This window comes from Lynx rufus, unplaced genomic scaffold (assembly GCF_022079265.1).
Source record: "Lynx rufus isolate CCGP_SWC_20201006 ecotype Redwood Valley unplaced genomic scaffold, mLynRuf1.p SCAF_18, whole genome shotgun sequence".
Classification (NCBI taxonomy): domain Eukaryota; kingdom Metazoa; phylum Chordata; class Mammalia; order Carnivora; family Felidae; genus Lynx; species Lynx rufus.
The window spans coordinates 39,018,412-39,032,238 of NW_025814832.1; the positions used below are offsets into that span (position 1 = coordinate 39,018,412).

Here is a 13,827-nt window from a genome sequence, read left to right on the forward strand (position 1 = left end):
ACCAGTTTGGTAGGTATCTTTCCAAATGGTTCTCTGCGCATTTGTATTCATAAGTATCTGTGGGGTGTTTGAAGAAACATAAACAGGCTTGGACCAGAAAATGTATTCTGCAACCTGCTCTTATCTTGAAAGGTCTTCTCATGTCAGCATAACAGCTCTAGCTCATTCTTCTACAGCAGGCTGTGTTAGGCACACCATAATTAACCATACACAGTCATTGTGGTTATATCCCATTGTTTGGCTATTATAAACAATACTTTGTACACATGTGCAAATGCTTTATTGGATAGATTGCTAGCAGTGTAATTGTTGCATCACATTTTAAATGTTAACACCACAGAAACTATGAGACAATGTGTGTTAAGCTTAAAAACACAGTTAAGAGATTTGATCCAACAGCTTTCGAAAAGTCTGCTTCCATTTACACTTTCATGAACAGTATATGAGAGTGCCAATTTCTCCACAAGTTTTAAAACACTGAAAATAATCTTTTACATTTTTTCTAATCCGATGGATAAAAATGGTATTTTGCCATTTTACTCCTGAGGCTGAGCATGTTTACTATTTATACTTCTGATTAACAGTAACCACTGTTAATTATCTATGTGCTTCCAATGGATCAAGTATAAGAACCATGCTTAATGCTTTACATGCACTACCTCATTTAATCCTTTCAACATCTTCATGAGGTAGGTACTATTCTTCTTCCCACTTTCCTAGTTGCTTGAGTAAAAGAGATGGTAAGTATCCTGTCCACAATCATGAAGCTGCCTTGTAAATATAGGTAGTACTATCCTACAACCCAAGCTCTTTACCATTATGCTAGAAAAACACCAACTTAAAACATCTGCCCAGTATATTTTATGGAACTGTGTCTTTTTTCTTTTTGATTTATAGGAACTCTTATGGATGGGTTACTGTGCCTTTGTTATATATTTCCTTTGGTAAATTTGCCCATAAAACTCTGAGGGTGGTGTCTTTTAGGGGATAGATCTTTGACTACATTTTCAATTCTTCAAAAAATCCTTAGGAATTATTCAGATTTTCCACTGAAGTTTTGCACTTTGTTTGCCCTTAAAACTATGCTTCAGAGGCGCATGGGTGGCTCAGGTCATGATCTCACAGGTCTGTGAGTTCAAGCCCCACATGGGCTTGCTGCTGTCAGTGCAGAGCACACTCAGGGTCCTCGGTCTCCCTCTCTCTCTGCCCCTCCCTGGCGTGCATGCTCTCTCTCTCAAAAAGAAATTAAAACATTTGAAAAAACCACTGTGCTTCATCTAGGTTTTTGGCATAGTCTTAAAAAACTGTTAATAGCACTCTCCATCTTTACACCCCCCTCCTCCTACTCCATATGTCCACCTATGCCCATAGGAAAAGGAATTCCTGTCCCTGTCCCCCACAGGAAGAAATACTGAAGGTGAGTTCTTTTTCTCCATCCCCACCCTTAACTAGTTCCAATTGTTAAGCTGGCCAAAGCCTGAGCCTGAACCAGGGGCCTGACCGCTCTGTTAAGGCAGGCACGACAGCTCTCTCTTGCCCCTCCTGCTCCCACATGGAGAGACAAATAAGCCTACCCACTATGGGTCTGGCCATCCTTTCTCCAGCTTCTCTCCACCTTCAGCTGAGTAGGTGAGGTCAGGTTGGGTCTGCCCATAAATTACACATGGAAAAGCAGAAAGTCTCACTTGGGTTTTAAGGCCAATCTGCATTTCTCCAACTTAGTTTACCAGGCAATAGCACCATATTGGAGGTGCTTGTTCAGCCATTACTAGGTTGAGGCTAGATTTCTCCTTTGGCTCTTATTATTGGTATATAACTTCCTTGATAAGAAGCTCCCGAGGGGAAAGGGGGTGACTGATAGAATTTAGACACCAACATTCTACCCTAAACCCCTTACCATTATATCTTCTACCATTTTCTTGCTCAGACTTACAAGTTCTAACTGAATGATCTTGCAATTGGGTTTATTTCACTCTTTAATAACTTTTATAGATTGTAAGAATTACAAAATGTATGACCATTACATAAAACCAAAGTATAGGTATACAAAAGAAGTGAATAACTTCCCCCATCCCATCCCCATTATATCACAATTATTTAGTGTATGTTGCTTCTCTATGCTCAAACATATATACACACTAAGTGCAGGGTTTTCCTTCAACTTTTAGAAAAATGAAATACTATATCCAATGCTATAAATTTTTTCATTAATTTAACAAAATAATGGACACCCCTCAGGTCAATATGTAGATTCAACTCATTCTTTAATCAATACACAGTACTTCACAGAATAAATGTACCATACTATGTGGGTTAACAACTCCCCTAATGATGTACATAGTCTCCCTTTTTTTGCCACTACTACTTCTTACATGACTTGTAATACGTGCACATGTACTGCTTGCTATCTATTTCTGGAGGTGAATCCCAAGAATGAGACTGCTATATTAGAGGGTATGCACATTTTATTACTTTTTATTTTTTTAATGCAGCAATACTTGCTTTATTTTACTTATTTATTTTTAAGTAGTCTCCATGCCCAACGTGGGGCTTGAACTCGTGACCCTAAGATCAAGAGTCGCCTGCTCTAGCTCTACCAACTAAACCAGGTGGGCGCCCCGAGGTATGCACATTTTTAATTTTAAAGGATGCTGATTTACTTTGCAAATAGGCTGTAGCAATTCACACTCCTATCTTCATATGTAAAAGTGTTCATTTCCTCATACCATCAACTACACTAGAAGCAGTTAATTTTTATAAATTTGAGAGGAAAAAAATTACGAAGTCAATTCTCATTTGCCTTAACTGTGAGGTTGAGCATTTTTTCCTATTTATTGAGCGCCTGCATTCCCTCCCCTATGAACTGGCTATTTATACTTTGTCTGTGTTTCTATCACACCAAGTAAATTAACCTGTCGTGTTCTGAAAATATTTCCCCTGGGCTATCATGTATCTTCTGACTTTGTCCACCACATATCTTTTCACATAGAAATGCTTTATTTGTATGTGCCACAATCTGTCAATCTTTTCCTTACTTGACTCTGAGTTTAATGATTTAAGACTGCCTTCTTCTCTGCTTACCCCCACTGCCTCAGTACATACTTCCTGGTCAGTTTTCTTCTATTATTGCTTGTGCGACTTTTCCTAACATTTAAGCATTTGATCTAGAATTGATTGTCATATACAACGTGAATTAGAGGGCTCTAAATATTTCTGCCAGATGAACAGCCAATTATGCCATACAACTTATTAATGTTTTTCCTAGTGAATTAAGGTTCTATCTTACCACATACTACATTTCTATATATACTTAGATCCGCTTTGGAACACGGGGTTCCACCAATCTCTCTGGCTATAACTACACCAATTCCAGTATATTTATTCTAATCTGGCAGAGCAACTGTTTCCATTTTTCAACACATTCTTTTTCCTCTTTTTTTTTTTTTTGACATTTGTATATATTTAAGACTCTGGTGACAAATAGTATTCCAATTCTGGCCTTGTTTTTACCATCTATGTCACTTTGGGCAAGTCATTTATAATATCTGGGCTTAAGTTTCTTCATCTTCCCTTAAGTTTTGAGATGCAGTATTTAAAAAATTTTTTTTTAATGTTTATTTTTGAGAGAGAGTGCAAGCAGGGGAGAGGCAGAGAGAGCAGGAGACACAAAATCCAAAGCAGGCTTCAGGTTCTCAGCTGTCAGCACAGAGCCCGATGCGGGGCACGAACTCACAAAATGCAAGATCATGACCTGAGCCAACAATGTTGGTCACTGAACTGACTGACTGAGCCACCCATGTGCCCCTTATATGTAGTATCTTTAATCAGTTGACTTCCCTTAACTTAAAAAAAGTTTTTTAATATGTGGTCAATTTTTGTAAATTGAGTTATCTTTAAAAAAAAATTTTTTTTTAACGTTTATTTATTTTTGAGACAGGGAGAGACAGAGCATGAATGGGGGAGGGTCAGAGAGAGAGGGAGACACAGAATCTGAAACAGGCTCCAGGCTCTGAGCTGTCAGCACAGAGCCCAACGCGGGGCTCGAACTCATGGACCGCGAGATCATGACCTGAGCTGAAGTCGGATGCCTAACCGACTGAGCCACCCAGGCACCCCTTGAGTTATCTTTTTAAAAAGTGCGTTGTTTTTACAGTATAAGTCTTACATATTATTAAGCATATTCTCAGGTATTTATTTATAGTGGCACAATCTATAATAATTGCAGATTTGTAGATATTACTCCATTACCTTCTATTCTCAAATATGGTAAGCCTTATTTAATTTCTCTTTTTCTTCAAGAGGACTCAACTGTTTTGCCTGGATGCCCAAAAGATTCTTTCTTCACCCTTAAAATTAAGAAACTTTCCTAGGAAAGTTTTCAGTGCCAATTGTTTTGTGTCCATTTTTCTTGATTTTTTTGTTTAAGGTTTTTATTTTGAGAGTGTGCATGCACACACATGCTCATATGGGAGACGGGCGGAGAAACAGAAAGCATCTTAAACAGGCTCCACACTCAGTACGGAGCCTGACATGGGGCTCGCAAGATCCTGACCTGAGCCAAAATCAAGTCAGACGTTTAACCAACTAAGCCAGCCAGGTGCCCCTTGAGATAAGGTTTAAGCTCATTACTTCAAACATTTTTTTCCATAAAGTCTTTAATTACATACTTGAGGTTTTTTTTTTTTTAACTTTTATTTATTTTTGAGAGATAGAGAGAGGCAGAGAATGAATGAGGGAGAAGCAGAGAGAGGGAGACACAGAATCCAAGGCAGGCTCTAGGCTCTGAACTGTCAGCACAGACACCAACATGGCGCTCAAACCCACAAACTATGAGATCATGACCTGGGCCGAAGTCGGACGCTTAACCGACTGAGCCACCCAGGTACCCTGAGTTTTTGTGTTTCATTTCTTTGTGATCTTTTTCTTTGGGGACACCAATTATACCTAAGTCAGATCTTCTTTATTTTCTGTATCTACTACATTCTTTCTAATTGTTTATTTCCATTTCATTTTTGTAATCTGTCTTCCCTATCATTCACTAATTTTTCAGCAGTTTATATTCATTTTTATTCTCTTTCCAATGTGGCTTTTAATTCTGTGATAACTTTTATTTTCTCTTCACTATTTTCCTGGGCTCTACCTGCTGATGTTCCATTTCCTCCTGTCACCATGCCTTATTTTACCTGATCTCCTGTATCTCTGCTTGGAGTTCCTTCCTTTCCTAAGTTCTCTGAATTCATGGTGGCAGGAATGGCCATTAATTTTCATCTGAGGTAAAAAAACATCTTTGTAGTGAGGCTATTTTACCTGCCACTTGTTTCCCATATTTTCCTTTTGTCTTATAGTATCTATCTTTCTAGATCTTGTGCTGATGTCTTTTGACTGAGACAAGTTCTTCCTATAAGATCTGAAGGAGGTTCCTATGGGAACCTGAGAGAAGCCAGGACCATGTTCCAAGTTAGCAGAAACACATGAAACTGTAGCATCTCCCCAGCCAACAGGGATGAGAAACGGTCCAGCTGCTCACAATTCGGTATCTCTTCCAACCTGCCTTATCTAATGCTTCTAAAGAAGACGGCATGTCTATGTGTCTCCTTGTGTAGCTTAGCTCCCCTCTTACCCAAGGGGTCAAATGGGGTCTGGAGAAGTGCCTGCTGCCAGCCTGTGCACCTTCTTCTCACTGTTCCAAATAAAGGAATGTTGATCTTGCCTGTCAAAATCCTGTTCTGGAGAACTGTATGAGTTTGAAATCTGCAACCAAAGATATCCTTTCTCAGCATCTTCCCATACCCATGGGATCTTCATTATACTGCTGTCCTTCTGCATTTACTGTTGGGGGCATAAGGAAAAATTATCCGACTTTAAACATCTTATTGTCAGGGCACCTGGCTGACTCAGTAGGAAGACCATGAGACTCTTGATCTCAGGATCGTGAGTTCGGGTCCCACATAGGTTGTAGAGATTACTTAAATAAATAAAAAACTTTAATAAAAAAAACACATAAACATCTTGTTGTTCACACTTAGGTTACCCTTGTGCCTTTTTCTCCAGAGTCTTCCTGTCCTATTAAACTTTTATCTCCCACCCCGTCCTTCTGCAACTATTGCTTCACAATACTTTACCCCAAGCATGAAAAAAAAAATGCCTCTATAAAGGAAGGGCTATAAAGATCATTTTTACTTATTTTAAAACTGTGGGCATTACTATGTCAGATGTCTCCTAAGAAGCATATATGCAACATAAAATATTTACCCCTTGAAGACATGACCACATCTTCACTTTCAAATGCTTTCATGAATAGCAACATAAATTACTATTCACATTACATGTATCTTACATTTAAAAAATTTTTAAAAGATGTCATGTTTGTCTTGTTATTATATGCTCCTTGAGGGAGGAAATTGTGCATTCCACTTTATTATACACAATGCTAGTACCAGAACATGAGGGTGAAGGTGTGTGTATGTATGTAATTTTTTTAAAGACCCCAAGTTATGCAAATCAATATGCCACTCCAGTGAATGGAACATTTTCTGTGATTAATATAACCAAAATCAGCTAAGCAAAATTCTGAGAGAATATGCCCGTTTTTCTTGTTCTTTTCCATCTGTCCTCCCTTCAAGCCTGTTCCTGACTGATTATTATTGATCAATGTTTGCAGAGAAGTCCTGCCTTGTTAAACTTTAAGATGAATTCTGGCATAGTGCCCCTTTGGCTCCTGTCTCAGAGGCTAACCAGTCAGCTCTGGCATCCTGGCCTCAGGCAAGCCATACTACCTATAGAACACAGATTCATTCCTTGTTCAAATCACAGCATCTCCAGTAGGCCTGTGTGAACCAGGTTAGGGCAAAAAGCAATATAGCAGCAGCACTTTTATCCCGTCGTCCCATGGAGGAATTAGTCCTCTCACTGTCTAGAAAAAAGAAAGGAGGAAGTTAAAACCAGAAGAGTTTTATAGTGTAAATTTCCCTGTTGACAGTCTTGCCAGGGACTGATGGAGCACTGCAAAATTCTAAGTATCTATCCAAAATACTTCCGTGTACTAAAACACTTTCTCTTCTTTGTTGCCAATCTCACATCTGCTAACAAAGTCTACAGAAGGTTACTAAGTATCATCATTGTGCCCAAAACACACTGCTTGTGTGTTCAATACATATTTGTTGAATTATTATTTTTTTAAATTTTTAATGTTTATTTATTATTGAGAGACAGAGCATGAGCATGGGAGAGGCAGAGACAGGAGGAGACGCAGAACCTGAAGCAGGCTCCAGGCTCCGAGCTGTCAGCACAGAGCCCGATGCGGGGCTCGAACTCACAAACGGGGAGATCGTGACCTGAGCTGAAGTCGGACGCTCAACCGACTGAGCCACCCAGGCGCCCCACATATTTGTTGAATTAAATGAAGATATTCCTGAAGGGCCGCAATGAATACTAAGAAATGAACATTTATATGCCAGAGTTAAAATCATTATGTGCCAAACAGATAAAGCAACTACTTAAAGTCTCAGAGGCATCAACACAGGATGAAAAGGCAAGCATTCATCCCATGTGTATTTCAAGTACAAGGTAGTCTTACCCAGATTCACTATCAGTATTCTTCAAAAAGCATCATGTTTACCTACAGTTTCTCTCCTCAGAACCTCAAAAATGCTTTCTAGATGCTAAATCTTAAAGCACGATGGTCAGCTAATTAAATATTAGGGTAAAATAAATCCATATCACTCTGCCAACTCTATTCAAAACCAACCCTAAAACATGCAACTAAGTGAAACAGAAACCCAGGAACTGCTACCCATCTTTCCCCATAATACAGGGGAAATACCACCTGTCTACAGACCACAGATATGTTCAAAACTCAGGAGAAATACATGAGTTCTTTTATCAACTACCATGTCTAACCCAGGTAGAACAAGAGAAAATGGGCTTAAACTAGACCATTACAATATTTGGAGTCTGACTACAAGAAGCTTCTAGACCACAAAAATGGATTTAGTTGAAAGGAATCAAGAAAATTTTTTCCTCTGGGTCTTTAAAAGGCAGAGGAATGAACATAATGACATTTTGAGGTACCTTTTCTCTGGAAAATACATCACATTTACCTAACACCCATATAATTCTCCTTGATTCTCTTTCTTTTTTTATTAAAAAAATTTTTTTAATGTTTATTTCTCTTTGAGAGAGAGAGAGAGAGTGAGCACAGGAGAGGGACAGAGAGAGAGGGAGACACAGAATCTGAAGCAGGTTCCAGGCTCTGAGTTGTCAGCACAGAGCTCAATGCGGGGCTTGAACTCACAAACCACGAGATCATGACCTGAACAAAGTCAGATGCTTAACCAACTGAGCACCCAGGCACCCCTTCTTGATTATATTTCAATTACAGATACAGTAATATCTAATAATAGCCAACATTTCTCTTTTTTAATGTTTATTTACTTTTTGAGAGAGCACATGCGCACTTCTGCGCATGAGCAGGGGAGGGGCAGAGAGAGAAGGAGAGAAAGATGGGGAGAGAGGGAGAATGCCAAGCAGGCTCTGCTCTGCCAGCGTAGAGCCTGACCTGGGGCTCAAACCCACGAACTGGAAGATCATAACCTGAGCCAAAATCAAGAGTCAGACGTTCAACCACTTGAGCCACCCCCAACAGCAAACATTTCTACATTGCTTAACTATGTCTGTCTCAGGCGGAGTTCCTAAACCCATTACATATATTAACTCATTTAATTTTATTACCTTTATTTTATAGATGAGGAAACTGAGGCACAGAGGTTAATTTGCTCAAACCACACAAAACTAGGAAGAGGCAGGACTGATAACCTAGCCACAGAGTACCGCAAAGGGGCTATCTGGTGCATAAAGACTGAGCCACCCAGGCGTCCCAGGGGCTATTCAGTAACAGAACTTTTTGCATGGGATGGAAGAGCAGAATCAATGTTTAGGCGAACATAGATGCAAAAAGATAGGATTCCTACTTCTGGTCAGCAGATGCCTAGGTAATCCCAGGGTAATGTTCTTAGAGACCCATCTGGACCACCTGTTTCTTAATCACGTAAGTGTCTGTTAACTTCAGGGATGGAACCCTGGAACGTGCCAAGTCCCTCAGGGGATTCTTACACACACACTAAAATTTAGAGAACCACCACTCCAACACCAATGCTGCTGTATCCTCCAGCAGAGACCACAAGGAGGGAACATGAAACACAACTACTGATGATGGGACTTCTTATTCCAGGTACAGTTGATAGGATCAACTGAATTGTTTACTCTAAAACAATTCTCAAATTTATTCAGATGATGGAACACCTGAAAGTCAAGTTGTTCCTGAAATGCTAATAAATTTAATTCTGTTGAAATACAAATAATTTTACTATAGGAAAACGTGATTGCATTAATTCAAAAATTTTAGAAATTATAATAATGTGTATTCTTATGTCAATGTCTCCACAGTAAAAAAAAAAAGAGGGCCGTTTCTGGGCTTTTTCACCAATGCTAATTTGCTGTGTCCATTTGTTTTGCCCTCTGCTGGCAATCGGTATTGACAGCAAGCAGGAAACAAAGATCTGAAAATTCCAACCAATAACTTATAAATTCCTCTAAATTGTCAAGTGTGGCACCTCTGTGATAAAAGTTTTCTCTAAAACTGAGCCTAAGAGTCACTGTGTTCAAGGGGTATTTACTGCTCATCAGCCCCTAGGCACAGATCCTCTACAGCAGGGTTTCTTAACTTGAAGTCCATGAGCTTGAATCACTCACATTCATATTTTCACTAACCTCTGGCTGAAATTTAGCATTTCCTTCCATTACGAAGGGAGGTGGCTATGCACAGCCACATCAATATCTGACTTTGTTACTGACAGAAATCAGATTTTTATCATATCACATCACTTTAATTAAACATTCTGAAATGTTATTTACCCTCATTACTACTTTAAAATTATAATAATTACACTGGATGGTGTAATTTAACAAATTAATTTACAACTACATATTACTATAGCTCCACTTTTTAAAAAATGTTTTTGAGGGGCACCTGGGTGGCTTACTTGGTTAGGTGTCCGACTTTTGGTTTCAGCTCGGGTCGTGATCTCACGGTTCATGAGTTCAAGCTGTGTGTGGGGCTCTGCACTGGCAGTATGCAATCGCTTGGGATTCTATTCTCTCTCCTCCCTCTCTTTGCCCCTTCCCACACATGGGTGCTTTCTCTCTCCCAAAAATAAACACTAAAAAAAAAAAAAAGTTTTTGATAACTGTAGTTTGATATAATTGATTTCCTTCCTAATCCTATGTATTTTGTGTCTTTGAAAACATAATTATGAAAGGAGGTCTATCAGCTTCAGATTGTCATAGGTGTCCATGGCGCACACACACACAAAGTTAAGAACCCGGACCTAGATAGGCTGGGGCACAACAACAGTTTTAAGATACTGCGTTGCCAGTAACATGCAAGGGAGTTAAGACAGAAGTAACTGCTTATCCTGTGATTATTAGGATTAGTTTGCATTTTACTACTAAGACCCACACTGCCTGCGTAGCCTGGCACAGACGAGTTCCAGTAAGTTGCTAAATGAAAGGACACACTTTGGGGCAGAGTTTCCGCAACTAACGTTTGACCCGTTACTTCACTGATTCTACCAGCAGCCTAACTGTGGCTCAGCTCCTCCTCTCAGAAATGGGGCTACTACTGTTTATCCAAATTGACTCTGGAAGATATTGCAAGAAAAAAGGGGACATCAATTTGCGTTAAAAAACTCAAGCCTTGGGGCGCCTGGGTGGCGCAGTCGGTTAAGCGTCCGACTTCAGCCAGGTCACGATCTCGCGGTCCGTGAGTTTGAGCCCCGCGTCGGGCTCTGGGCTGATGGCTCAGAGCCTGGAGCCTGTTTCCGATTCTGTGTCTCCCTCTCTCTCTGCCCCTCCCCCGTTCATGCTCTGTCTCTCTCTGTCCCAAAAATAAATAAACGTTGAAAAAAAAAAATTTAAAAAACAAACAAACAAAAAAAAAAACTCAAGCCTTTTGACAGATTTTACTTTTTTTTCTTTTAAACATATGTTCTTAAATAATAAGGGTCTCAATTTTACTACCACAGTTTCCACATCAGGATCTCGAATTCCGTTCCATTCTGCTATCCACTATGGGCCATAAGGAAGGGCCAGCCATTACAGAAAATAAAACTATGTTTTGCTCAGGACTCTCTGCTTTCTGTGGACAATGGGTAGACTTCACTATGAGTGTGTAGTCCCTGGGATTTGTGTGTAAACTGTGCATGTTATGTCTGAGCAATGAGAGTCCAGCGCTTTCATCCATTTCTCAAAGGGGATTCTAGGAAAGCTGAGCCCTGGACTCTAGAGAAATGCTCCTGGGAAACTGTAAGCAAACTTACAATGTACAAACGCTTTTTGTTTATGTGTAAAAAAGAACTCTTTGCCTCCAACAAACTGTGGGTCAGAAAGAATAAGATTAACCTGTGCAACACCCCACAGCTAGTCAGTGGACCAGACAGAACCAAACTCGACTGGGCTCTTTTCCCTGAACCATGCCTATCACCGTCCACACAGTTTCATTCTTCTTAAGTCATGGTGTTCATGGTGTCCAGCAAGAGTATAAATATAAGACTTTAAACACCACTAGCCAAGGCTTTCTGTTGCTCTGATCCCCATCACAGTGTTTAATACAATAAGGAAGAGATTAAGGGATAAAGGGAAGAAAACTCTGCCCACTGATGTATTCAACAACTTTCAAAAATAAATCTATGCTGCAATGTCAGCTTAAAAAGCTTCCACCTGCTGCCTGTGCTTCTATGAAAGAGCCTCAAATTTCAAATTGTTGATGTCCTGGAAGACTTACTACTACTCAAGGTTACACTTCTGTATGGGCATGAAAGCCAAGAAAAGATAAGGAAAAGGTCACCCTTCTCCTTTCAGAAAACAGTGACAGGATCATGGTCACGGGCCAAAATTTCCAAAAAGAGATCATTTTGAAGAGGACAGATATCAGGCAGCAATAGCAGTGACCCACTCCTGGCAGAAGAGGCGGGCGGGGTGGCGTGGTGGGGGTGGTCCCTGAATAGTACCTGGGGGTGGGAGTAGGAGGCGGGGAAGCCTGCACAGTAAACAGCCCTAACAGAAACTTAGCGTAGCCAAGAGTGTGAGACCACCAACTGATGCGCCAGTAGTTTTCTTCACAGCCATCTCTCTCTCTTCCCCCGTCCGCCCCCAACTGAAGCAATGCGGCGGGAAGGGGGAAGACTGGAGTGATAAATGGCGTAGCTTTTGGGTGTAAAGTCGAGTTTGAGTGCCGTTTCCCCCACGAATCAGCTAGCTTCTGACTCGAGCAACTCACAACACGGTGCCTCAGTTTCCCCATGAGTAAAATGGGGGTAATTACGCTCCTGACTACACAGGAATGCTGCCAGGATTAAATGAGACAACGAGCGTGAAAGCTTCTGCACAGGGCCAGACACAGAGGAACCGCTCCGGGGCGCTAAGGCAAGTCCGCAGGAGGGTCCTGAGGTCGGGGCTCCGGCCCGGAAAGAGTGCTCCAGGGGCCCGCTCCCCGCCAGCTGGGTTCCGAGCCCCTGCCCGGCCCACCTTGTTGTTGTACTCCTCCACGAAGCTGCCCAGCGCCAGGCGAAAGCGCTTGTCGGGCCGCACGCTCCAGTTCATGGCGTAGACGGTCCAAGGCGCTTCATACTTGTAGATCTCCTTCCGTTTGCCGTGCAGGGACATGGTGGCGGCGGCGGGGCCGCAGTGCGGGCCGGGACGACAGCGAGCTGCTGCGGGCCGGGCGCGAGTCAGACCGGGAGCCGGGCCGGAGACTGAGGGGTCCGAAAGGAGGCGGGGCGGGGGCGGGCAGAGACGGCCTAGCCCGGAAGCGGGGCCGCGGCGACGGACAACGACTGCCGGGCCCGACCCCCAGTTTCAAACCTGCTTCGGCTCGGACCACAGCCACCTTCCGTTTGAAGCCCCGCCCCGCCCTCTCGGAACGGAAGCCACGCGACCCCCGTAGTGGCGCCGGCCGTTGGCTGCCTGATACGTCCTTTCCAGTGGTTCCTACTCTTCATTGGCTAGTGCACCAGTAGCTTCTGAAACTCTTCACTATTGGCGCAAATGTCTGTCATTCCAATGACTTGCCCCGCCCAATATGGGGGGGCAGGCACTTTCTCACCTCTAAAGGTGACTGGTTGACAAAAATGTCAGTCAGAGAGATAACGGCGCAGTGCGGGTGAATGGGGGCGTGGGTGGCGTACAGGCTAGCAGCTTAGCAGCAGGCCTCCAAGTTCTAGGCCAAATCTTTGAGAGTGAAACCTCTTGTGTGACCTCCTCTGATTTCTTCTCTGTAGCTGCCATTCCTAGAGGCCTCACGTCCAGTAGAAAATGTAAATTCTGCTTTACCTGAGTGCCTGCGGCCTGGCAGCTCAGCCCGTGCCAAATGGGAATCACCTTAATTTCCTCCTGGTGCCCATAGCCTTGAACACGGGAGGGTTGTTCTCCCTGTCCCCCAAGGGCCTTCCCGCGCTTTCCTGGCCATTCTATAAATGCTCGGGATTTTCGGGTTGATTTTTAGTAGTCAGCCACCCCTACTTGCTTGGCCGTAAGTTTTTGTCGGTTCCCATTCATTCCATCCTTTCTCTGCAGCAAGGCCTAAGGGAAAAGCTAATCAAGCTCTAGACCTATATGTCCTTAGTTTGAAATGGAGAAGGGCCTGAATCTAGGTAACCTCTCTTTGTAATTTAAATGGTTTCCATTGCTTTGCTTTCAACACAATGAAAGGAAAATTGTATGGAATTGTTAGATGATATCATTAATATCGTTTTAAATATCGTGGATTGTTGG

General features: G+C 42.0%; 1 protein-coding gene across 2 annotated transcripts in view; it reads right to left on the minus strand.

Annotated features, from left to right (window-relative positions):
• DCAF7 (DDB1 and CUL4 associated factor 7) overlaps positions 1 to 12,952 on the minus strand; it is a 31,186-nt gene extending 18,234 nt beyond the window's left edge. For both annotated transcript variants that reach the window (XR_006962421.1, XM_047081652.1), the window contains exon 1: positions 12,583 to 12,952. Coding sequence is in view for 1 of the 2 variants with exons in the window: in XM_047081652.1 (XP_046937608.1) it covers positions 12,583 to 12,720 (138 nt within the window). In the remaining variant the exon portion in view is untranslated. The remainder of the gene's footprint in view (positions 1 to 12,582) is intronic.
• Positions 12,953 to 13,827: the final 875 nt, after the last annotated feature.